Source organism: Meriones unguiculatus, chromosome 3 (genome assembly GCF_030254825.1).
Source record: "Meriones unguiculatus strain TT.TT164.6M chromosome 3, Bangor_MerUng_6.1, whole genome shotgun sequence".
NCBI lineage: Eukaryota > Metazoa > Chordata > Mammalia > Rodentia > Muridae > Meriones > Meriones unguiculatus.
In genome coordinates this window covers 123,126,881-123,153,424 of record NC_083351.1, presented here as the reverse complement: position 1 = coordinate 123,153,424, position 26,544 = coordinate 123,126,881, and the positions used below count along the sequence as shown (strand labels likewise).

General features: G+C 39.3%; 1 protein-coding gene across 5 annotated transcripts in view; it reads left to right on the top strand.

Moving 5' to 3' along the window:
- Agxt2 (alanine--glyoxylate aminotransferase 2) overlaps positions 1-23,953 on the top strand; it is a 41,245-nt gene extending 17,292 nt beyond the window's left edge. For all 5 annotated transcript variants that reach the window (XM_060380469.1, XM_060380470.1, XM_060380468.1 and 2 more), the window contains 9 exons: positions 165-258; positions 926-1,019; positions 8,019-8,119; positions 8,623-8,715; positions 11,266-11,398; positions 12,032-12,123; positions 16,424-16,573; positions 18,110-18,208; positions 22,482-23,953. In XM_060380469.1, coding sequence (XP_060236452.1) covers positions 165-258; positions 926-1,019; positions 8,019-8,119; positions 8,623-8,715; positions 11,266-11,398; positions 12,032-12,123; positions 16,424-16,573; positions 18,110-18,208; positions 22,482-22,589 — 964 coding nt within the window. In that variant the 3' untranslated portion in view covers positions 22,590-23,953. The remainder of the gene's footprint in view (positions 1-164; positions 259-925; positions 1,020-8,018; positions 8,120-8,622; positions 8,716-11,265; positions 11,399-12,031; positions 12,124-16,423; positions 16,574-18,109; positions 18,209-22,481) is intronic.
- The last annotated feature ends 2,591 nt before the right edge of the window (positions 23,954-26,544 follow it).

The window sequence follows — 26,544 nt, the reverse complement described above, 5'->3', positions numbered from 1 at the left end:
CATATTAATAAGTTTAGATGAATTCTTAAAAGGCGTCGGATGCAAATGTTTGTGTTGTTCTTATTCATTCCACGTTTTCATACATTGTTTTTCTTTTGAAGTAAGTAGACTATCAAAGAGAAATAAGCTTGACCTCATCCTCTCATGTTTTGTTTTGTTTTCAGAGGAGCCTATCATGGATGCAGTCCCTATACACTTGGCTTGACAAATGTAGGGCTCTACAAGATGGAAATCCCCAATGGGATGGGCTGCCAGTCAGTAAGTTCTGAGACTTTCATCTTGTTTCACTAAGGACTGCTGGGATTATAGAATAGTTGATCAAATTTTTCTGATATTGGAATTAAAAACTAACATAAAGCCTGCCATTAACCAGGGCCTCGATTTTATTAAAAAAAAAAAAAAAAAAAAAAAAAAAAAAAAAAAAAAGGCCAGTTAAAGAAAATCTTTCTCAGAAATGCCCTTAGAGTTTGAGTAATAGTCAGTTATGGTGTGTTAAATTGTATTTTGCTCGTGCGTTCAATCTAAGAGACTCAAGGCACTTAGAAACTTGAATACACAAAGTCTCTATCAAGTAATGCCTATCATCACTTTGTGTTACTGCACACCATCCCCACCTTTTTCAGCATTAGAACCAGATACCTAATTATCTTCATTCTTTATGATGCCCTTACCTACTAAACCCTTGAGAAAGTTGCTTCTGGGCTAACACCAAAATTAGTTGTCTTTAAAGAGTGGCCGCATGAGTAATTTCTAAGAAAAATACGTCTTTAAAGAAGATTACATTTTTATTGTTAAGGAGAGAGGAATGAAGGAGTCTCAATATCAAATTAAGAAGCCCACTTGCGTTAATTGTCACCATATATGTCCCCAAATTGACTATATTATATTAGTGTTTTTCTGAAGTCCTTGTTTTTCTCATTTGCAGACAATGTGCCCAGATGTTTTCCGTGGCCCTTGGGGAGGAAGCTACTGTCGAGATTCTCCAGTGCAAACAGACAGGAAATGCAGCTGTGCTCCAGGTCCAAATGGGCAAGGAGGAAGTGTAGACTTGAAAGTTGGGGGGGGGGAGATTTAAAGAAGGGTGAAACAATCAAATTTGGAAAATCGGGAAAGGGAAAGGCCAGGGGAAAAAAGCCTAGAAAATGAGAAATGATCCCTCATTGACTCGGCGCTTGTTGTACCGGTTCTTGTTTAACTGTCTCTGCTGCCATCTGGCCATGTGGGAAATGCGTCTCTTTTCCTAAGATGTAGTCCTAAAAGAAATGTGTCACCTGACAATTAAGTAGGTCTATGAAATGAGTGCTATCATTCACCAGTTCCCAAGAGGAGAGGGGAACAAGGAAAAGGATACATCAGAAAATCTCAGAACACCAGTCAAGAAATTCTCCAGGGAGCCCAAATGCCAGCCAACCAGCCTCTGTTGGCCATGGGGCTGTGTGTGGATGCTACTGCCACTGCTGTTTATTGCATGAGTTTTAGTCAGTCTCACAAGGGGAAGTTCTATTTATCAATCACATTTTTATTTGAACTCATAACATGAAAGGGAAGAGGAATGGAAATACCATCGGCTCTTTTCTAGTCCAATTTGTCATCAGAGTACAGAACCTTTTGAACAGCTGCTCCTCGGGAGTTCTAATGGAAAGAACAAGTGCCCCAGCCAAAAGATATTTAATAGAATGGGGTGAGTCACTAGGTTGAGAGGAAGAAGAAAAAATAGGAACCTTAAAAACTCAGTTTTAAACAGAAAAAAAATTTACAGCCACCTTAAAATTCATACAGGATAATAATGAAATGGAGAATGACAGATTGAGCATTGGAACAAGACAAAATGTCATGGTCACAAAAATTAAAAACACACTGAAGGTTTTAGCTACAACTCAAACTCTTAGTTTTGAAGAAGACAAGCCAAGGTCCACATTCAGGAAGTAGCAAAACTAGGATTTGACGGCAAGTCTTCAGATCCCATATCTAGTGTATTCAATCCTTGTGACCACCCTCATTCACACTAGTGAGCCAGTAAGGTGGGTCCAAGCTGAAAATAATTCCTTTCCTTCTTCTTTTTCATGTGTGAGGACATGAGTAGAATCAAGATATCTAGACTCCACTCCATCTTGGGTTTCAGTTTTCTCACTTGTAAAAACAATAATAGTAATAATAATAATAATAATAATAATAATAATAGCAGCAGCAAAGGGGAGCAAGGTCTGTGCATCACTCCTATCTCACTACTTCATGAGACCAGACATGTACAAACTTTTGTGGAGGAAAGCATTTCATAACAGCTTTAATTTCCTTAGGGGTATGTATGTATGTCATATTATATGTAACATAAGGAACTAAAGTCAGCCAAGTGTATCTCGTGGTTCTCAGCCACTAGCAAAGTCTATAAGAATGGAGAACTTCAGAGCTAGTCACTTCATTCCCTCTACTTTCCATACCCCCTTCTGTCCATCTTTTCTGTATTCTTTCTCTTGGAGGTCTTCACCTAAACCATCTTGAAAATATAAGCACACCATGATAATCTCTCTAAGTGTGATCTAGGAGATACATGATAGTGAAAGATGTATGTCGTTTTTCATGTGTGTATAGGTTCCTGTTTTCTTATCTCATAGATACAAGAATCATACCACATTTTATTTATTTTCCCTTTATTTGAAAATACATTCTATTCTCACATATTATACCCCGATTACAGTGTCCCCTTCCACCACTCCTCCCAGTTCCTCCCTACATGCCCTCTTATCCAGATCCACTCCCCTTCTGTCTCTCATTAGAAAAGAACAAGCTTTGAAAAGATAACAGCCAAACATAACAAAACAAAATATAATAAGATGAAACAAAAACCATCACATAAAAGTTGGACAAAAAAAAACAAACACAAGAAAAAGAGCCCAAGAGAAGGCACAAGAATCAGAGAACCACTCGTTCCTACACTCAGGAGTCCCATAAAAAAATAAAACTAAAGCTATAATATGTACTCAGGAGACCTGGTCCAGACCATAACAGGCTGTGTTTGCTGTGTCCGTCTCTGTGAGTTCATATGAGCTGCACTCACGTTGATTTAGAGGACCTTCTTTTCCTAGTGTCCTCCATCCTCTCTGGCTATTACACTCTTTATGCCTCCTCTTCTTTGGTGTTCCCTGAACTATGAAGAGAGTTATTTTATGGAGACATCCCACTCAGAGCTGTGACTCCACATTTTTAAATAAAATACAGAAGTGAACTTTGGACATATGTCAAGTAATTTTAATGTAGATGGTTCAAGTTTACAAGTTGCTTCTAGGGTTTTCTCACTGGATACATACAAGTACCCACCAGAGTAGGGTTATTTTCATTTCACAATTGCGTCATCAAATCTTAGCTTAGACAGGAGCCAGTTTGTTGTTTTTATGTAGTAGATTTCGTTACCTTCTTCTATCTACCGCCCTGATTTTTTATTCTCCAGAGATTCATTCTAAGCCCTGGTTTCTAGGCGTACCATATGATGGGATTTATCTCTTATCACCCACTGACCTTACTGTCTCCCAAAGCTGGTACTGGTTGTGCCATTATCTCCTTTTTTAAAATGAACTCTTTATTTTCCTTAAAAATATTGTTCTTTCTCGGTTTCTCACTCTGCTTACCTCTTCTGTCACAACAACCTAAATAGTCTCCAGAGTAATAACTCTGTTATGATATCCAACAGAGCATCCACATTTTTCTGATGTTGCCATGGAGACATCAGTGCATCCTATCTCTCTTCATAGGGGGTCTGACCTGGTTACAGGAATGAGCCAATGCAACACATATGAAATGGTGAAAACACAGTAGATGGTCCTTCTTCTTACCAAACACATGGATAAGTGAGGGTAAAAATATTAAATGTGTAGGATAAACTCAAGAATATCTTTCTTTTTTTCATTTTTTATTTATTACAGTTTATTTACTTTATATCCAGCTGAAGCTCCCTCCCTCATTCCCTCCCAATCCCACCTTCCCTCCTCTCCTCCCATGCCCCTCGCCAAGTCCACTGATAGGGGAAGTCATCCAACCCTTCCCTCTGACCCTACCCTATCAGGTCTCATCAGAATTGGCTGCATTGTCTTCCTCTGTGGCCTGATAAGGCTGCTTCCCCCTCGGGGGGAGATGATCAAAGATCTTTCTATGGTATGAATTTTATCCTAACTTAAGAACTTAGAGCTGATTTTCCTGTTATTATTTCCTTAGTTACAAAAGAGCTTGTTAAAGCTATGAATCAGGCCTTTTGTTCATGTTTGATATATCTTTTAGAGTCATCCAAGACTCTTGTTTCTTCCTTTCCTAATAAAAATAGAGAAATTGGCTCCAAAGATATCAGGTATCTATGTCAATAAAGCTTTTCTAAATGTCACATGCATCCTCACAAAATGATGTTTTTCTCACTCTTTAATGGAGCTGGAATATAAATGCACTTGTGTTTAGTTTCCTTTTATACTTGTTGAGGATTTGTCTTTTCTAGTCTCCAGGATACAGGCTGCATGCATGTCTCTAAGCATATGGTGGGATGGCAGTTGTCTCCACACACAGACCCCTGAGGTACTTTCGCATGAGATGGGCTGAGGCCTTCCACCCCATACACATTTCCTCTCCATTCTTTCTGTGGATATAGATTTGAGATTAAGTTTAGAGATGCTGTGGTGCTATTGAGAACTAAACCTATAAATATAGATAAACATTCTTAAAGTTCAGTCATGTGTAGATACTACTCATCTTGCTTTTCTTCTTCCAGGATAGTTTCTATATTCACAGGTGGCACACACAGATGGTGGTTCATGGAGCTTTGGTAAACTTCCTGAGCAATGTTCTGGCTCTTTGTTGTTTTCTCACAAGTACAGGATTTTATGCTTCTTTCTCTGTGTATTGAGGCTTACATACGGGGATGCATCCATCTCCACCACCACAGATGTTTCCAGTATCTTGCAGCAGGGTGGAAATACAAACATGTAACTTCTGAGACATTTGGAATAGATGGACAGCTTTTGCCAGGCTTAACATGGCAGATAGTCTAGATTACCTCCATCTGAAACCAACTAAAAATAATGCAGAAAATGTGAAACATGCCCTCATTGAAATTTAGAATAATACAAGAGCATAAGAAACCCTGAAAATCTTGTAATAGTTGATTAATACTAGTAAAAGTTTTCAAATGCTTTTCCAAAATTAACTACAGTAGTCAATGTTCATGTTTGTGAAAAAATTAAATTTTCTACAACAAAACTTAAATATGTCACTTTTAAATGTTTCCAAATGTGAACCCAGAAAGAATTATTCTTCCCTCCAAAGTACACCTAGAATTAAAGTAATAAGCACGTGTGACTAAGGGACATAGGAAAGTCTAATTATTCTCTCCCACAATTTGGCAAACAAAGAAAGAAACCCAGAACACATAGACAACAAGTTGAAATTTCTATGTGGAGAAAGAAAAATCCTGTGCTCAGAAGACATTGTTTTCCTTCTCAATGAAGTTGTAAATATGAAAATTAGTTAAACATAAAATGGTTCATTGTAAAGAATAAATCTTGCCACTTGACTAACACTTTTCATAAATGCTGTAAACAAAAGTATGCTACAAGTCACAATTTGCTGTGAGATATATTTTTATTTATTTATTTATTATTAATTATACTTTATTCACTTTGTATCCCCCATAAGCCCCTCCCTTCTCCCCTCCCAATCTCACCCTCCCTCCCCCTTCTTCACGCATGCCTCTCCCCAAGTCCACTGATAGGGAGGGTCCTCTTCTCCTTCCTTCTGATCTTAGTCTATCAGTTCACATCAAAAGTGGCTGCATTGTCCTCTACTGTGGCCTGGTAAGGCTGCTCCTCCCTCGGGGGGAGGTGATCAAAGAGCAGAACAATCAGATTTTGTCAGAGGCAGTCCCTCTTCCCATTACTATATAACCCACTTGGACACTGAACTGCCATGGGCTACATCTGTGCAGGGGTTCTGGGTTATCTCCATGAATAGTCCTTGGTTGGAGTATGAGTCTCTGGGAAGTTCCCTGTGTTCAAATTTTCTGGTTCTGTTGCTTTCCTTGTGTGGTTCCCATCCTCTCCAGCTCTTACTGTTTCCCACTTCTTTCATAAGATTCCATGCACTCTGCCCAACAGTTGGCCATAAGTCTCAGCGTCTGCTTTGATAGTCTGCAGGGCAGAGCCTTTCAGAGGCCCTCTGTGGCAGGTTCCTAGGTTGTTTCCTGTTTTCTTCTTCTTCTGATGTCCAACCTCTTTGCCTTTCAGGATGGGGATTGAGCATTTTAGTCAGGGTTCTCTCTCTTGCTTAGTTTCTTTAGATGTACAGTTTTTAGTAGGTTTATTCTATGTTATATGTCTATATGAGTGAGTATATACCGTGTGTGTCTTTCTGCTTCTGGGACAGCTCACTCAGGATGATCCTTTCCAGATCCCACCATTTACCTGAAAAATTCATGATTTCCTTATTTTTCATTGCTGAGTAATATTCCATTGTGTAGATGTACCACAATTTCTGCATCCAGTCCTCAGTTGAGGAGCATCTGGGTTGTTTCCAGCTTCTGGCTATTACAAATAAAGCTGCTACAGACATGGTTGAGCAAATGGGGAACAGTGGGGGCCTTGAGATTTAGGTTTTAGTTTTAAGTTCCCTCAAAGAGCAGGTGAGAAATGACAAGTTCTGGGGCATGTCCACAAAACATGATATAACAGAAGCCCCTCCTGGAGTCCAAAGAGGCCAGACTCTCTTCCATGGGCACCGGAAGCTGATGGAGGTGAGAAGCAGTGGAAGGGTTCTCCCACCGAAGGGAAGTCTGGGAGACTCAGTAGGAATCACAACCAAAAATCTAAACTATTGACTGCCCATGAAGAGGCTTTGCGTTCTGAAAGCTACTACCTGGCTGCTTTCGAAGAAAGGAATGCCCTGTGCTCCCGGAAGCTGCAAATGAATGTACTCTGATGAACCTACCTCATTCTTGGCTTCAAAGAGTACTCACCAATACCAAGGAAAATAAGCCAGCCATAGTCAAAACTAACACACAAGGAAACATATCTCTACATTCTAGAAAAAAGACCATGAAAAGTTCATGCAATATAATTGTGAGACAGTGTAATATACATGTTCAATACATTTACTGAAAATTAAATAGTAAATATAAATTTGAAATGACATTCAGTGCTTAAGAAACTACAAAATGACAAAGTGGTTTAAAAAAAATTAAAAAGTATATCCTTAGTAATCTCTAGTAATAGTTATTGACATTTAAAACTCAGGGGCTAGCTAGGTTCATCCTCAATTCAGCTCAGCCAAAGAAGGGGTTAGCATATTAAAGACATTCCCTGAACAGCAGCTGTCTCCCTATCCAGAGACTGTCAAAGAAAATTGCTCACTATATCACAGACCTGTCACAGTTTCTTCTATTATTTCTCTCTAATTCTTTAGGAAATTGCTAAGCTCCTACAGTGTACTGGACTCTTGGCATAGTCACAAATTCCAAAACTGAGTGTGCCCTCAGTGAAAGAAGAAAGGGTTATAAGTAAGAGACACGGAAGCAAGAGTGGAGAGCTACCATGGAAAGAACTTATCTCCAACACATCCTTCTTTAGACTGGATTCTGATTGTTATATAAGCATATTTACTGGCTGAACGCAAAAGCACTCTGCAGTTTAAAAGTGTGTATTAGATGAAGTGGCAATAAACAGTAGAGTTATATCTGAATACCATAAGTCACCTCAACACTTGAGTCAGATCTACCCATTTAAAAGGATGGTCCTTAAATGAAATGGCTGTCTATACTAGACTTAACGATACTTTGATGTGTTCCTTCCACAAATGGAATTATTTAAGTGGCTTGTTTATGTTTTTATCTCCATCCTCCTAAAGTCATTCCTGCATAATGCCCTTCCTTTCAGAGATAAATATCCTTGGATCCCAGCTCATCACAGTCTGAGGATCTTCCAGACTTTTTCCAGAAGCCATTCTCACATCAAATGCTGTGACTTCTGAATGTGTGTATGTGTTTGTTGCAGACTGCTGCCAAGCTAAAGAACGGTATATAGAACAATTCAAAGACACACTGAACACTTCAGTGGCCAAATCGATTGCTGGATTTTTTGCAGAGCCAATTCAAGTGGGTATACAAACTGAGTATCTCTCCAAATGTCCCATTATCACAGTTCTGACTCCAAATTAATTAAGCACTCAATTCTGTGTTCCTTGCCTTATTCAATTCATTGGTCCCCTTTTTTTAAAGTTGCTTTTTTGTTGGCCTTCAAAACTACATCTCTTTCTTTCGCACACTGAACAAATGATGAGATAAGTAGGTGAAGCTTCTGAATTCCTAAAGTGCTCAGGAAAAGAAACCCTTTGATTTTTAACTGTTAAACTCATACTGTCCAGGGAAGCTCATCTTTAATTCATCAAGCCTCCTTGTTTTTAACCTCAGGAAAAAGAAGAGTCACATCTCTTCCCCATCTAGGCATGGTACAAAAGTCCAGGTTGGAACAATTCTACATGCTGCTCATTCAGCTGATAGCACTGATGTCATGGTGATGAGGAGAACAATCTAGTCTCGATAGCGCTAGGCCAGGGCTCCCGCCGACACTGACATCTTCCTGATCTGATCTTTTACAGGGTGTGAATGGTGTCGTCCAGTACCCGAAGAAGTTTCTGAAGGAAGCCTTTGCATTGGTTCGAGAGAGGGGAGGTGTGTGCATTGCAGATGAAGTGAGTGGCGACATCAGTGAGTGAATTAGTGAAGTGGGAGGAGGCCAGGTACAAAAAGAGATCTCTTCAAGCCCTCTTTGGTATTTCAGGCAGAAAGCAAGTGTGTGAACTCTGGGGTGTGACCATAAACTAAAGAAGCCTCCACTGGTTTGATACAAAGTTAGTTAGATTAACAAATACAACAGAACTTGAGCATCTGAACTGGTTTCCATTTAAAAAGTTGCCAGCAGGTCCAGGTGACACTCCTCCTACCCAGCCTACTTTTATTCTTGTCATTATTTTCATTATTCCTTGTTCTGAGAATTGTTGCCAGACACTCATCAAGCCATAGAAGAAATTTAACCTCATAGTCTAGTGTTCATCTTGATTTTTGCCAAAGTGATGTCAGATAGATGGTTTTTAAAGAATAAGTAAAAATCTGGCCTCTAATTAAAAGATTGCCACAACTGTGGACAAGGCTCGCACAAACTTGCAAAGTAGCAGAGTGGAGGCAGCTCAGCTGAAATAAGTGCACAGTAGCCAAGAGGGAACTAATCTGAAGGAACTAACACTGGCCAACACTGTAGGCTCCATCTGGTGTATTTAGAATTATACCTTGGATTGTCATATAGTAAATAAAGTGATGTTTTATCTGACTAGAATAACTCTAGAGAGAAAAAAAAAAACAGAGGATGGTGCCCAAGCCACAGAAGTCCTCCCACTTCAGCCCGTCATGATCACACAAACAGGTGGTTTAACTGCCAATGACAAATGGGAAACCTGTGTGTGTCACATTTGTCCCAGTCCTACTTGCCTTTATGGACTGCTTTCCTCAACTAAAATGTCCTCACAGTTCAACCTAGGCTGGCCTATCATTGATAGGGCAGAAATCTTGCCATTTCAAGCACTACTTGTGTGTCCAGGTCCCTGTCTGGCTCAGAGTGCACCAATGCCAGGGCTGAATGTAACAGCTTGATCGAGTTCTTCCTGCTTTGTTCCTCCTCCCTTCCATGTACTACTGAACTCATCTAGGTCCTAAAGGAAGGGAGGTAATTAACAAAAAAAGAAAAAGAAAAAAGAAAACCACATTTAATCAGTTAGAAATTAGCCTCGAGAAAGAGTATTAAACCTTGGCCTTGGAATCCACACACAGCAATGCTTTCATAATTAGATTAATTAGAAGGAAGGTAGGCTGAATTCAAAGAAAATCACTACTTTAGAATTTCCCAAGAGATGTGGTTTTGTGACCATCTCCTGTTTTTCTCCCACCACCCCCAATTTCAGGGCTTTCAAGGACATAACATGGGACAAGTTTAAGGTGTAGGAAGCTGTTAACTAGTAGCAGGATAATAACAGACAGAGAGCTGGTTAATCAGCTTGTTCAACAGCCCATTGCTAGGATGTGAAGACTTGGGGTTCCATGCCAGGTCTGTCAGACTCCCACAAATTAGGTCTTCTGTTGTATTGGTCTCTGTTACCTAAGAATAACTCCTGGAATCAGATCCTCTCCTCTACTGGTCACTGTCACCTAAGAATAACCAGTAACCTGATTGCAGCAACCTGAAGTAAGGGTCAATGAGAAGAAAGTCTTTGAAATAAAATTAGTCTAACAAGCATCTAAGACCAGGCTTCAGGTATCTATCCCAGTTTGCCAAGTATGTATGTGTAGAGAGAGGCAGGCATATAAAGAGACAAAGATCAGAAAAGGCTCTGGTCTGGAGATGTTCATGACATCTTCCTGTCATGATTTCTTTGCACCTACAAACACTCAGACTCTAACTCAGAAAAAAAAATCGGACTCAGGGAAGGGTGTAATGAAAGGGGGTCCCTGCCTTTAGGCTCATATATTGATAATAAGAATCTATTGAGATAATCTGGTGGCCACATGCCAAGAATGCTTTGAAAAGCGCCTACAGGGATTTAGGGTGATGAAGGTAGATTTGAAACATGTCAGTAAGAGTAGGGGCAGTGTGAACAAAGACTATGTTCAACTTTCTTTTTAATTTTTTTCTTTATTATTCTTATTCAGTGCACTTGGCTGGTTCTAGATTAGAGCAGTTATACTCTGAAGTCACTGGCTCAGCTAGGTCCTCCTCATAATGCAGGAAGATAGGAAGACACCATTTTCTCATTGGATGCTAAGCATCCAGCCCTACTGGACAGACAGTTACTTTTGCTTCCTCTAGGGCAGTCCTGAGCCAATTTCTCCACTTTTCTCTCTGGTTGTCTTGTGCACAGGAGAGACCTAATAAGGAGGGTTAATCATCCCAATGCCTTTTGCATGTGTGATTTATATAACTCTCAAGTGGCTCTGTGCCAAGCTTGCTGATAAGATTATTTCTCTGCAGTAGGTTAATTAACAGAAATTCAAAAGGCATAAAGACTATTTCCAGAGTCTCACAAAGCTAGAAAATGGCTTTTGGTACCTCCAACCTCAGATAAGAGATCTAGGGTTTGGTCTATAAGAGTGCAAGACTAGAGAAGGAGTGAGGAGAGACTAGAGGGAGGCAAAAGAAAGAAAATGAAACAGAGACTTAAAAGTTTTTGTGATGGTTTTTAATCTATTTTCAGGTGCAGACAGGATTTGGAAGGCTGGGCTCTCACTTCTGGGGCTTCCAAACACACGATGTACTGCCTGACATCGTCACTATGGCTAAAGGAATTGGGAACGGCTTCCCCATGGCAGCAGTTGTAACCTCTCCAGGTAGAATGTCCAACACTTGATGCAACTGGGCCTCTTGTGCCAGCAATGCTATAAAGCATTGGTTTCAACATGTGTGGGCTAAAGGCAGTAATGGGCACCACATGATTTATTGTCTAAGTGAATGAAAGAAAAAGTTTATCTGCCAGGCCATGGGGCAGATGTAAGAGAGACGGCCATTCCTGTCTTGTTAGAGAGAAGAAAACCTCTTCCATCACATTAGTTAAAGTCAGGGTTCTACCATACTGAGGAGAGTTAGGAAAATGGGTAACAAAACAAAACCCTGAAACTTCCAAAATAATTTTTTTCTTGAAAGAGACTCTTCCATAGTCACTTGGTCTTCACATGGCATTAACTACACATTCAAGGTCCAGATTTCTCTGACAGATTTCTCCCATCAACAAGTCAACTAAAATAAAATCTCATCTATCTAGAACAGTCTATGACAATGATTCTCAACCTGTGGGTTTGACCACTTTGAGGGATGCATGTCAGATATCCTATAGTTTATAGGATATCTATATCATATAATTTATAACAGTAGCAAAATTAAAGTTATGAACCCCAATGTATTGATGAGACGTAATGGGTAAGAACATGTCGTTTTAACCACCTTTCTTCCTTTTCCAACCTTAGAAATTGCGAAGTCTTTGGCTAAATGCTTACACCACTTCAACACATTTGGAGGAAGCCCCCTGGCCTGCACCATTGGATCTGCTGTTCTTGAGGTCTGTCATACTCTGCACTCCAACTCCATTGATTGTACTAAGTAACTAGTTCTAGACCACACACTTTATCAGAACTCTATCACATTGCAATGGTAAAGTAGCAATTTCATTGGCAATTCACCAATTTAAATTTTGTCTCCAATTAATATTCTTTGTGCCCTCCTTTTAAAGAATGCTTTGGGTGCTTGGAGTTCTGAACGAGAGAGATAGTATCTAATCAACCTGACATGTGTGGGATGTGTAAGAATTGCCCTATTCAGGTGATAACACTGAATTTTTCCTGTTTTCTAGGTGGCATATCATGTATCAGTTTAACAGCTATCCACCCTTTTAACTTAAATTTTGCCATGTACTACGGATGGTTTTCTTCCTTTTGTTGCCATAAATGAAAGAAAGACCTATAAATAAACTAGGTTTTGGCTGATTATAATTCAGCTACTCTGAAAAAACTATTCTGCCCTTTCACAGTCATTTAGCTTTATATGAGCCAAACTTATAATTTTTATTGTTTTATAGAAGTATATTCATGTGCTTTAATTAAATCCACCCTTTTTTCTCTCCCTTTTAATTACTTCCCTATAACCTCCCACTTTTTTTTCTCAACTTCATGTGCTATTTCTTTTTAATTCACTGAGTCTGTTTAGTGACACCTATATGTACATGGTTGCAGGACCACATACTAGACCATGGGTAGCCTCTTTCCTATAGGGCCCACTTTTCTGAAGAAAACTGACTTTCCCTCCTCAAGCAGCCATCAGTCGCCAATGGCTCCTCAAATAGGAGTGGAACTTCTTGAGTTTCTCCTCCATGCATGCATTCTGGAGTGTTCACTGGCTTCATCATGTGCAAGTCTTGTGCATGCAGTCTCAGCCAGTGTGAGTTCTTGTGTACAGTGACACTGTCGTGGCCTGCAAATACTGTTTCACTGCAGACACATGCTCCCTCTGGCCCTTATAGTCTTTTCATCCCCTGTTCTACAGTGATCCCTGAACTTCAGGAGAAGGAGATGTCAATTAGAAGTGAGCATTCCACAGTCTCTTATTCTGGATGTGTGGAGCAATTGTAGATGTTGATCGCCATTTACAACAAAAAGAAGCTTCTTTGATGAGGGTTAAAAGATGTCCTTTAAAGTCCCTTGGAGAGAACCAATTATCATTATTGTGCTAAATTACTAATGTACTTAGTAATAAAGTGCCCACATCCTTGTCTTTGTTAGCCCACTATTCTGTGGAATAGGACAAAACAAAGGGAAAGAGCCCAGGAAAATGCAAAAAGAATAGATATAAACACAAACATCCACTCCTTTGCATATAAATATATATATATATATATATATATATATATATATATCCCACCTTCACTTCAACAGGGTTCCCTGAGCCCTGAGAGGAGGACATTGATGGAGACAACCTGCATATTGTCTGGCTGTGGGTCCCTGTATTTGTTCCCATCTGTCGTAAGAGGAAGCTTCTCTGATGATGGCTGAACAAGGCATTGATCTATAAGTATAGTAGAATGTTGTTAGTAGACACCTCGTTGCTACTTTTATGCATATATATGACGTATATGTTATAAGTGTATGTATAATACATAATAAAACCTATAAAATATGTAATATATACTATTATACCACCCATGCACTAAGCATATCTTGCAGGCAGGACTTCACTGTAGATCAAGGGGTTCATGACTAGCTTGTTGTTTGCATTACTCCATTGGTAGCACACAGAGTAGCTTTCTGTACCAAAGACTCTAGAATGTGGGGTGAAGACTCTAGGTAGGTACCAGCTCAACTTCTCCATGTTTAACGAGTTGTGTGGGTGTTATCTTCATCAATGGAGCCTTACTATCAGCTTGTGGAAAGCAAGCTATTGTTTGGCAACAGCCTGAGTTGCATGGGGGATTTCCATGTGTTCCCTTTGGTCATCAACTCAATTAGATGTAAGCTAACCCTGGTACTGGAAGCTTCCTTTGGTGACAAGAGTTGTCCAGATGATCTATCTCTATTATTTTGGCAATTCCATTAAGATTGCCTTCAAATTTGTATATATTTTAGAAAGCTTCTACTGTACTAGGTTTCCATATTACCCCACAAATGGCCCTTAATTTTAACTGTCACTCTACATCTTCCCTCCCTCATCCTCCTCTTCCCTCTCACTTCATCCTCCCATTCCAGTCTACCCCCACCCCCACCTATAGCTATCTATTCTGTTTTCCTTTCCTAGGAAGATCTCTCTGCCAGAGAGATCCCCCTCTCCCGGGTCCCTCCCTATATACTACCTTCTGTGGTTCTATGGATTATAGTTTGGTTATCATTGACTTAATAGCTATTATCCACATAGAAGCAAATACACACCAGATTTGTCTTTCTGGGTCTGGGTTACCTCACTCAGGATAATATTTTTCTAGTTCCATTCATTTGCCTGAAAATTTCATGATGTCATTGTTTTCATCACTGAGTAATACTCCATTATGTAAATGTGTCACATTTTTCTTTATCTATTTTTCTGTTGAGGGACATCTAGGTTGTTTCCAATTTTTAGTTGTGAATAGAGCAGCAATGAACATGGTTGTACAAGTGTCTCTGTTATAATGGAACATCCTTTGGGTATCAAGAATGATACAGCTAGATCTTAAGGTAGATTGATTTCCACCTTCCTGAAATCACACTGATTTCCATAGTGACTATACAAGTTTATGCTCCTACCAGCAGTGGAGGAGTGTTCCTCTTGCTCCATATCCAATATGAGCTGTCACTTGTGTTTTTGATCTTAGCTATATTCTGACAAGTGTCAGATGGAATCTCAAAGTTTTCATTTGCATTTCCCTGGTGTCAAAAGATGTTGAACATTTCTTTAAATGTTTTTCAGGCATTTGAGTTTTCTCTATTAAGAATTCTCTGCTTAGGTCTGTTCCCCATTTTTAGTTGGATTGTTTGCACTTTTTTTTTTGGTATCTGGCTTATGTTCTTTATATATTTTCATATCAGTACTCTGTTAGATGTTGAGTTGGTGAAGATCCCTTCCCATTTTGTATGCTGCTGCTTTGTCTTTTGATATGCCCTTTGACTTTGAAGTACCAAAGCTTTTCAGCTTCATGATGTTCTGTTTATTGTCAATCTCAGTGCCTCCATTATTGGTGTTTTGTTCAAAAAGTTGCCTCCTGTGCCAATGTGTTCAAGATTATTCCCCACTTTCTCTTTTATCAAGTTCAGTGTGTCTATATGGTTTTATGTTTAGTTCTTTGGTACACTTGGACTTGAGGTTTGTGCAGGGTAATAGGTATGGATCTTTTTAATTCTTCGACATACAGATGCTCATTAGACCAGACCATTTGTTGAAGATGTGTATTTCCAGCATGTATTTCTGGCTTCATAATTAAAAGTCAGGTGTCAGTATATGTATGAACTTAAATGTATGCCTTCAATTCAAATCAGGAATGGTGAGAACTTCAGTAGTTATCATTCAGGATTTTTTTTTTTTTTTTAGCTATCCTGAGTTTGTTTGTTTGTTTGTTTGTTTGTTTTTCCATGTAAAGTTGAGAATTGTCCTTTCTAGGTCTGTAAAGAATTGTGTTGAAATTTTGATGGTGATTGCATTGAATCTGTAGATTACTTTTGGTAGGATAGCCCTCTTTTCTGTTTTTCCTTTTGATCCACAAGCACTGACAATCTTTCCATTTTCTGATATCTTCTTCAATTTCTTTCTTCAAAAACTTGAAGTTTATAATCACACAAGTCTTTCACTTACTTAGAGTTTAGAGTTACCTCCAACACATTTTGTTTTATTTGAAGCTATTGCAAAAGATGTTTGTCTGATTTCTTTCTCAATCCATTTGTCATTTAGATATAGGAAGGCTACTAACAGAGATCTGCCTCCTTGAGTGTGGGGATTATAGGCATGCCCACCACACCTGGATAAATCACACAATACTTATTCACTAAGCATTGTTTTTCATGACTGCATGCCAATGTTCAGAAAAACCTGAAAATTGAACTTGCCAATGTTCAGAAAAACCTGAAAATTGAACTTCCATGTTATGGAATGTTCCTGACATTTCTTATATTCTTGCTTGCCTCTATAGGTGGGCAGGTTCAGAGAAATCCTCTTTTCCAAGATCGTTTCATTCCTTACAGCAGATTTCCACATGGTCCGTGGTCTGTAAACACCAGGCTTTATTCTAGGTCTTACTTTTCTAGTTAAATTACTATAAAGAGGACCACGGGCATTTATCTCTCTGAGCTTCTCAGTCAAACCTCCAACTTTTGCCCTGAAAACTATTTAGTGCTGTCTCCCAACAGGTGATCAAAGAAGAAAATCTACAGAAAAATAGTCAAGACGTTGGCACCTACATGCTACAGAAGTTTGCTGAGCTGCGGGATGAATTTGACATCGTTGGGGATGTCCGAGGCAAAGGCCTTATGATGGGGATAGAGATGGTTCAAGACAAGGTAACCATCTGCTGCTGCCTGGGTGGCTGCCTGAGGCCAGTAGTTGATGATGTAGGAAACTGACATGCTGGAGCTCATCTAGATTATTCACACTATGAATAGCTGTTACTTACTGTACATAATACACTACCGAGGTCCATAGGCAAGGTAGGAAACCTGAATGGACGCAAGCTCAGTGCACTGAAAGAAGCCCTCATCTACCTCTGAGGCTGATCCATGAGCAGGATCTAAATCTAAAATGCCAGACTTTCTGATGATATTCCCTATCATGTTCTGTGGAGGAAACTAGAGAGACCAGAGGGTGCAAAGGCACCTAAGACTTTTTAAGGAAGATTGGAAGAGTTCCCAAGACAGCTACTTAAGGATCATTTTTTAAAAAAAAATACTGATACTAAATCTTTCCAAAAAATAAAAAATAAAAATAAAGTTCTACATTGTCTAATCATAAGACCCATATTTTTGTAGTGTGAAAGAGTTTTAGATAATGCAGGTACAGTCGGGACTAAAATGAATAAACTGGAGGTAAATATTTGTGCTCATAGACTGAGAGTGAAGGGACACACACAAATGATGCCAAGCTCCAGGCCAATGTCACCAAGGTAGCATGCCTGAGCCCTAAGTAAGGGACCAATCTAGAGATTGGTCCTCTTTGCTTCCAAGAACTTACTTTTCCTGGCCCTGAAGGATGGAGTCTTAGGAGAAGAGCAAATCCCACAAACATGGAGGATTGCTTGACTCTACACAGCTCAATGGCCGTGCTATAGCCCTGAACACCTTCAGTTCCATGTGCCCTTGCGGCAACTTCTGAGCCACTTTTTGGACTTCTGAATGAACTCTGGTCAAACAGAGCATTGCAAAGAGTCGAAGAGGATTTCAACACCAACAAAATAGATCCCAAATTCAGCTTGTAATGGATCGACCTGCCCACCCCCATCCAGGGTAACCATTAGCAGGGCCAGGGTTCACTTGCCACCTGCATGAAATTTCACGTTGTCTTTGGGAATTTGGGGATGAAGTAAAATAAAAGCAAATAAGCAACCGCTTTAATCACCATCACCACCACCACCCTCAAAAACCAAAGCCCTCTGGTTCAGCAAGCAACTAACAGCATTGTTTAACTAAAGAAACAGTGATTGCATGTATTTTGTGTTCCTGGAGTTTTGTCTGGGCTCCCTGCCTTGGGAAATAATTCTTCTAACTTTTCTTTTTCTTTCTTTCTTTCTTTCTTTCATTCTTCCTTCCTTTCTTTCTTTCTTTCTTTCTTCCTTCCTTCCTTCCTTCCTTCCTTCCTTCCTTCCTTCCTTCCTTTCTTTCTTTCTTTCTTTCTTTCTTTCTTTCTTTCTTTCTTTCTTTCTTTCTTTCTTTCTTTCTTTTTATTATTTAGTTTGATTTTCCAAGACAGGGCTTCTCTGTATAACCTTGGCTTTCCTTGAACTCAAAGGGATCTGCCTATCTCTGCCTCTCTAAGTGCTGGGATTACAGGCATACGCCACCCTGCCTAACCAAGTAGAAAACATTTTTTTAATATATTCACAGATGAGCCGCCAACCTCTTCCTAAAACAGAACTCAATCAAATCCATGAGGACTGCAAAGACATGGGGCTCCTAGTAGGCAGAGGCGGCCTTTTTGCTCAGGTAAGACAATGCTTGCCTGTTAAATAGGGTCTCTCTGGTGTTATACTATGGTAGGGAACCCAGTTGTCCTTCCTCTGCATTATGATAATGCTTGGGAATAGTTAAAAGAAAAGGACAAGAGACAGCTTCTGGCCACTAGAGGGTGATGTGGTTAAGTGATTCAGTTTTTTGTTTTGTTTTGTTTTTTATTTTTTGTTTTTGTTTTTGGTAGGCAAAAGAGAGGTATAGAGAGGCCACACAAACTAGCTAGACAATCCACTCGTGCAACGTATACATTTTACATATATATGTATTGTATTGTATTGTATTGTATTGTATTGTATTGTATTGTATTATATTTTATATTAATTAGTTCTAACCCCTGAGAAAACAATCATAGCCATTCTTAGGATGGTCCCTGATGCAGAACTCAAGATCAGCTCCTCACAGTGTCCTTCACCTTCAGCTAGAATAATCCAAGACAGGACTCACCCTACCGCCTTCCCGGAAATTATGCCCACTCTACTATCAGGACCCCAATCTAAACCTGTGCTATAGGATAATCATCATCATCATCATCATCATCATGATGTACAACATGACCTGCCTCTAAATACCAAAACCTCAGGACGCTCACCAGGATGCTTTCCATGGTAGAGATTCAGGAGTGAGAGTGACTTCTGCTCACTGAAAATCTTTTTCCTCTTAATTTTCCTGCTTCTTTTATGAAACATCATCATTGCAAATATTTAGGGAGTACTCAGGGATATATTGATTATGTATATTATAATGTTCAGAGGTACTCTCTTCTGGACTTTTGAAACACGCAGTGCATTGCTGCTACCTTTAGTCACTCCAGTGCACAATGGAACACCAGGCTTCTTTCTTATAAATGCAATTTAATATGTCTACACAGTTTAAACACTCCTCATTCTTCTCATGTCCTGATCCCTTCCTGGATGACACAGTGAATACTGAAAGATCCACTTCTTGCCTAATGCTTATCAGGAAATTGCAGCTATCGGAGTGAAAAAAACACTAGGAATGGTTTTCTGTTCATATAAAATAGTGTAGTTTAGTTATTAAAATCCTCAGTTACAAAGATCTGAAATAATTGCCCTTTTGTTTAGCTTTTCTTTCGGTGGTATGCCAGGAACCATTGCTGCAACAATGATGAATATGTTCTGATCTCATTTGTCTTTGAGCTTATGGGAGAAAAAAAATCATACAAATACAAAAATGCAATACTGTACACAAATCTCTTCTGCAGATATAAAATTTGATGCTGTGGAAGAAGAGAGAGCAGGTGCCTAGACCAGTCATTTTGGCTAGCAGAGCCTTAACTCACAATGAAAATAGACAAAGCTTGAGGAAAAACATGGCAGAGTGCAAGAGCTGTCCACACACTGGTATGGCTGGAGCATCAGTTTGAGATGATGGCTAAGAACAGCTAGAAATCCCGTCACCTTGTCAGTCACTCGTCTCAATATGTTGTATATCCTCAATAAGCCAAAGTACTATTATGTCCCGTACTGTGTGGATAAATAAAAAGAGATACCAAGAAGTTAAGTAAGGTGCCCAGGTCGTATACCTAGTGAGTGCATTTCTGAGTCTATCCTGTAAGACAAGACTGGAGTTAGGGAGTCTGGCAGGAACTAAGGAGGCTGTCTGTGCTTCATCAGTGATGATGTTTTGGGAACAAACTGCATAATATTTCAATCTAAAGAATAAGCAAGAGTCAAGGATGAAACACCCATGACTGATTTGGCTTAACTTGGGCATTCCTGTTTGAACGTGCTCCATTTAAGGCATTTATGAGCACCTGGTTTGGTAGTTAGGTATATGGTTAAGTGGCAAAGACTGGAGTAAAGATTATAGTTTGTGGTCACCAGCATGCAAATGGTAAAATGAGGAAAACTGGGAAGTCTAGTGTCCCAGTGAGAAGCCCAGTGAGGTGAAGAGAAGCTTAAGAATTCCTTTCATGCATGCCCCTCCCCAAGTCCACTGATAGGGGAGGTCTTCTTTTCCTTCTTGCAGAGGGTGCAGAAAGGAAGGGATTGCGACGGGAGGAGGGAAGGAACCACAGGGGGGATACAAAGTGAATAAAGTCTAATTAATGAAGAAAAAAATGTAATAAATAAATAAAACTTAAGACATATACAATTAAAAAAAAAAGAATTCCTTTCAGGGAGGAGGTCCTCCCCAATCAGTGAACTTGGAAAGGGGCAGGGAGGAGATGAAGGAGGAAGGGAGGGGTTGAGAGGGAATGAGGGAGCAGGATACAGCTGGGATACAGAGTTAATAAAATGTAACTAATAATAAAAAATAAATAAATAAATAATAAAATAAAATAAAAAATACTCAAAAGAAAAAAGAAAATTACTGTGACACTGAATACAACTTGGAATTTGTATATTTTGTGGACAACTGTATAAGTGAGTCTTACAAGAAGAGTATTGGTAAAATTATATATGCCTGTGCAAAAAAAAAATGTTTAAAACAAATGATTGTATGTTTTGAGAAAAGTCACAATTATAAATATGAAAAAATCACTTCACAATTTTTTTTGTAATGCAAAATATTGTTTTAGCATTTTTAAAGTAAAAAATATAGACACATTTTTAATCAATGATATTAAATATTTGAAGTTAATTATAGAACAACTGAGCAAAAAGCTTATATTCAGTAACGGATTATAATTACATATTATTTTAAGTAGTAATATAAGTGTGAGTTTATACACATGTTATAAATGAAATGATAATATTAATAAAGTTTATTGCTAAAAACCTGCAAAAAAAAAGAATTCCTTTCAGAAGACACAAGGGAAATGGAGAAGGTGGAGACATGAAAGGGTCAATGGTGTGCTAAGAATTAAGGGGACTGTGGGGTTATCGAAGCAGAAGATAAGATGGATCAGGAAAACGGGTGCCCAAATGTGAAGCACAACAGAAATAATCAGGAAGGACAAGGCCTAGGAAATGCCCAATAGAGCCTATGCCTTGCAGGTATCAGAAAGTTAATAGGACAGAACACATGCTACAATGAGTTGGGATGTGTCTAAGGGAACAATGGAGTGAAGACCAAAAGCCAGTCAGTGTCAGGGAGACTTTTAAAAAAGGTTGAGTAAAAGCAGGAAGAACGCATATGCATTTCATCTCACAAGACTGAGACTCAACTCAGACTTCTGCTTGATGTGTCTGAATAGGGATTATATTAAATTCAAGCATCTTACTGACACTGGTTGAGACGAAGTTGAATGAAGGTAAAAGAGTTGAGGGAACAGGGGAATGTTTCCTAGAAAGAAAGTGATGATCCAGAGTCAGAGCTGAAGTGGACCGATTAGAACTGAAGAGTAAAGACATCATCTCTGAACCTTTGGGAAAGATCAAAGAATGCATGTGGGAACAAACTGGTTTAAAGATTTTGTCTGGGAGGTTCAATTTCCTTTAAGGAAATAGGAACCATGATTACTTATGAAATGTAATGGGAAGCATAGAAGTTGGTGAAAAGGAAACTAAGAAGAAAACTAAAGGTTTAGAAGGAAATGAAAGGAAGCTGGTAGAGGAAGAGAATATTCTCAGGAGCCAAGAGATGTTGGAGACTGCGTATATCTGGTAGTGGCACTCCGGTCTCCTGTGTGATTGTCGTGTATTTCTCGGCCATGTATGTAGGAACAAAGCAGTTCATTTACTATAATCAGCACTGAGACTTGGCCAAATGAGTGAAGCAGCACTGGGCTAGAAACATGTGCAAAATAAGAGAGAGGGTAGTTCAGTTGGCTTTGTTCTCCAAGCTGTGAGGCAAAAGAAGGAAGAGATCTGAACAGAGTGATGGCTCAGAAGATAATGAAGGAATGAGAAGCCTAAAATTCTTATGAAAATGGTAGGCACATGGGAAGCAGCAATTGGCTTATCCAGGCATTGAACTTGAACATGAGTACACATAGAATAGTGGAAATGAAGTTGGTAATTAGGAAAGTTGATGTTTTGTGATGGCGGAAACTGAGCATGAGGGAGGTGGTAAACTAAGATCTCAGGGAAGGTGGTAGAACAAGCAGGTAAACTGATGTCAAAAAGAAAAAAGTACAAAGCAAGATGATATACGGATCTGTGCAAAGACCTGAAAGTAAAAGAGCAGGGGAGGGAAGAAGAGGAGGAACTCAGCCTAGTGTTAGAAATGTCAGAAATATGGTGAGAATATTTCTGGTCTGGGATTCTTGGTTTAACCCATTTCTTGGAAGTCCCATTTGATTCTCTGATGATTCAAGCTCTGTTTTCCTCTGCCCCCTCAGACTTTCCGAATTGCGCCACCGATGTGTGTCACTAAGCCAGAAGTGGATTTTGCACTTGAAGTATTTCGCTCTGCCCTAATTCAACACATGGAGAGAAGAGCTAAATAAGACTTCTACAGATGTGAAGAACCACAGTCTCAAGAACTTCTCAACCATTTGCAAAGATGAATTTGAGAAATGTTGAAACCACAAGTATTAGATGAAAACTAAGTTCGCCATAGTAATTGTAAAAAGACATGGCTGACTACCTATTGGCCATATTTGTCAATGGAGCTCCCGTTCTCTTGAGAATTTGATCCTTCGGGAAAATTATCTATGGCTGGCTCACAGAACAAGTCCTAGTTTGTATAGGTTAGTTCCCATTGCGTTAACTGATTTGTAAATGAACACATGGTGTATAGGTCATCAATCAGTCCCGAAGGAAAACCTTTCCATGCTCACACCTTTGGGGAAACATTTCTTCATCCTTCATGCTTCAGCTCAGATGTCTCTTGTCACACTAGAAATACTGCATCTCATGATGGGGTTTCTCAGTTCACATCAGGCATCTGGAAGCCATGAAGTACCATGTAGCCTGGTCACTATGTTACATCTGGAAAGCAGTTGGAAGATGAGTGTTTGTTAATGTTCATGAGTCACGGACCATGAATTTCGGAGCCACCCTACCACAGGGTTTCTTGATTTATGAAATAACAAATTGATTTTGCTGCTTAAAACTTTTAATATTTTCCATTATTGCAGCCCAGGACATCTTAAGAAAAAATGCAGAAAATACTGTACAGAGATGGATGTACCCCAAACCTTTAACTCACTGAAAATACCTATCAGAACCCATTTTTCTTGTCTGTTATCCCTGCCCTCATCTTATATTCATCTAAACCCTTATTCAATGCATACATAATTTTCTGAACTTAGTCACTAGTAAGTACAACTACAAACATTCTTTTTTATAGGTGTTACCTGACCTGTGTCTTAGAACCAGCAATATTTTTCTTTAATTTGACATATTCAGCAAAATGTATTTAGCAGTAAACTTCATATAATTAACAGAAATGGAACCATGAAAGTAACCATGAAAACAGCAAACAAGACTGGGGAATGTCTATAAAGTGCTTGCTACACAAATACAGGGACTTCTGTTGGATCACCCACATATGGTAGTTGACACTTGTGTTTTAGCACTTGAGAAACTGAGATAGGGGAATCCCCGGGACTCACTCTCCAGCTAGCCTGTATCGATTTGCAAACCCCAGAATAGAGGCCTTGTCTCCAAACACAAAGTGGCTAGCCCTGAGGAACATGCCCCAAGTTGACTTCTGGCTTTCTCACTCACTTGTACACATCTATACAAATTAATAATTCTAAGAGCCTGTTCCCAGGAGATACAGTTTTTAAATGTTTTCAGCCTAAGAATTCTTTTAAGAAAATGTTAGTGTATATGAAGCCTATTATAAATAATACTGGCAACCTGACCAAGATCTTCTTCTAAACAAAAACCAAACAGCATTTGAAAAGCTAACTTAGTCAGTGTGTGACTGGATAGATATTTAAAAATATGCCCCAGCTTGAAGCTATGTCCCAATTGTCTTATCTTTCTGTGATGTCTCTTCTAACACATCCTACATCTTGCTACCAGATTTGTTTCCATCCGGCATGGACTTAAACATAGCATTCCCTAGTGCAAAGCCTCCCACCTTCTCCCTAGAGTCCCTCAGTCAAAGTCAAATTCCCTTAGCATGGAACTCCATACCCTCCAGCATCCAAGAAGAGCCAATACCAAAAAAGTTCAGTTTGGCACCATGGAAAGGACCCTGAATTAAGAGAGCAAAGGACTTGCATCCTCTACTTGGTTCTTCTGCTTAATTTGCTATGAACGGCCTTGAACAAGCCTTTTAGCCTTTCTTAGCACCAGTTTCTTCAATTAACTTCCAGTAACTTGCCATTGTTAACCTTCTGGAGTTGTCTTAGGAGTGAAGTGAGTCGGTGGATATAAAACTCTGAAAACTAACAAACCCTCCAAAAGAGAAATTCCTTCTTTCAAACTGTTTTCTTTCTTTCCCCAACAACTAACGTTTCCCCGGGAAGAGTATCATGTTCCCTTTCTGCTTCCTTTATTCCCAGCTAAGTCCAGACACCAAGGTCTCCTTCCTGCCACTCATTCTTTCAGAAACAGCTTTCTCAACAGGTCTCATAAGATCACATAGGTGACTTCTTTATTATCAATTAGGTCTCCTTTGCAGGTTGTTTATCCTAGGCAACCACTTCGTGTGTATCTTTCTTGGCGTCTGAAATGTGGTTCTTCTACCTCAGATGGCTCTTCCTCAGCCACTTTCCTAGAAAAACCTCAACTTAATGATTAATTGAATCTTGAGGGGTCTATTCCACTGTGCTATGTCCTCTGCCTGGAAGCAACATATCCACGTATGAAACACTGCCCTACTTTAACCATGCCAATGACTTTTCAATCTCATATTTTCTCTGAGCTCCAACTCCAAGATTACAGTATTCTGGATACTTTTACTTGGAAGCCACAGAACATTGTAAATCTCTCTCTTCTGTTGAATTTTATTTATTGATAGTCTCCTTTAATCTGGGTTTATAATTCATGTGTCTGAGGTTTTTTTTCTCTCCAAGCTATCCTTTAGCCCTTTGCTTGATTATAGTTCATCAATACTTTCTTCCATACAACTTTTTTTTCAACGTGACACATTTATATCAAAACTGCCTTAATTTGGGCAACCATATTTGCTAAAGAACTTAAGCTACCTTTTTAACTGGTACGTCTGGTTATGGTGGATTTGCAATCCTTGCTCTTCCTCTGGGCTCTGCCAGAGTCCACACCCTTCATTTTTCACTGCTGTAGAGCATCACTGGTACTATCTGAGATGAATTTCTGGTCTAGAGAGATGACATGAAGCTTCAAAGCCCTTTCTTATCCATTCTCCATATGAAAAGCAAAGGCACTCAGTCAACTCATAAAAAGCGCATGTCTAGTGTCTTGCCAAGATTTTGAGAGCTCTCCATTATGCAGAGAATGAAGTTCAAACTCCTACTACATGGCTTTCCACACACTTTTCACAAAGCCATCTCGCAGCTTTATTTTCATTGTGGTACATGGAACTTTGGCTTGGCTTTTGTGTCCACTGGAATTCCTCTCTTTTCTCAGTGGAAAATGTAGGGGTCAGAGAGGTCAGACAAGAAAGTATGCTTCTTACTGATTCTTCCTATTCCCAACACCACTTTTCCAAATGAAAAGAGGACACCACTGAAAATAAAATGTATGTTAGCCATTTAGATATTTAGTAGAACATGAAGCTGAAACAATAAAACTTGATTTAAGGCCAAGAACAATAACAAAAATCAAAGCCCTGTTTTTTACTCAGGCTGGAGTCGCTATGGGTTGCAGAACAATAAACAAATAAATGATTTTTCTCCCTTATGTTTTCTGAGTACAGGAGCTGAGGGATTTGTCATTCTACTAACGTATATTCCTGTGGCCTTCTGAAACCTACAGAATCATGTATATACCTCACACGATACTCTGCTACTCTTCCACTTCCACTCTCAAGGGATCATCTTATATTAGTCTTTGATTGCTTGTTGTTTTGTTCTGTTTTTTGTTTTGTTAGAACAGAACACTTGGAACTAGATAGTTTGTAAATAAAAGAGCTTGACTTGAGCTCGTAGTACTAGAGGCTGAAAAGACAAGGTCAGGAAGCAGATGTGATGAAGATGGCTTCAAATCACAGTAGAGAGCAGAAAGAAATGGTGTTCAGAAAAGAAAACAGAAGATGTGACTTTGTTTTATCACAAATGGCTATGGCAGTAATTATTCCAGCCTGGCAAGAAAATGGACTACCAAGAGAAAAATAGTTATCTATTAATGTAGGTTTCACGCTCATGACTCAAAATCTGCCATACTAGAGACAAAACAGTCAAATCCTTACAAAAGGCCAAAAATGAAATTCCAAAAGGTAGTCGGGTGCTGGGCTCCATCTCTGTGCTTTACAGGGTGCAGGGCTCTACCCAGCAACCTGATGACCAGGAGAAACTGTAACTCTTT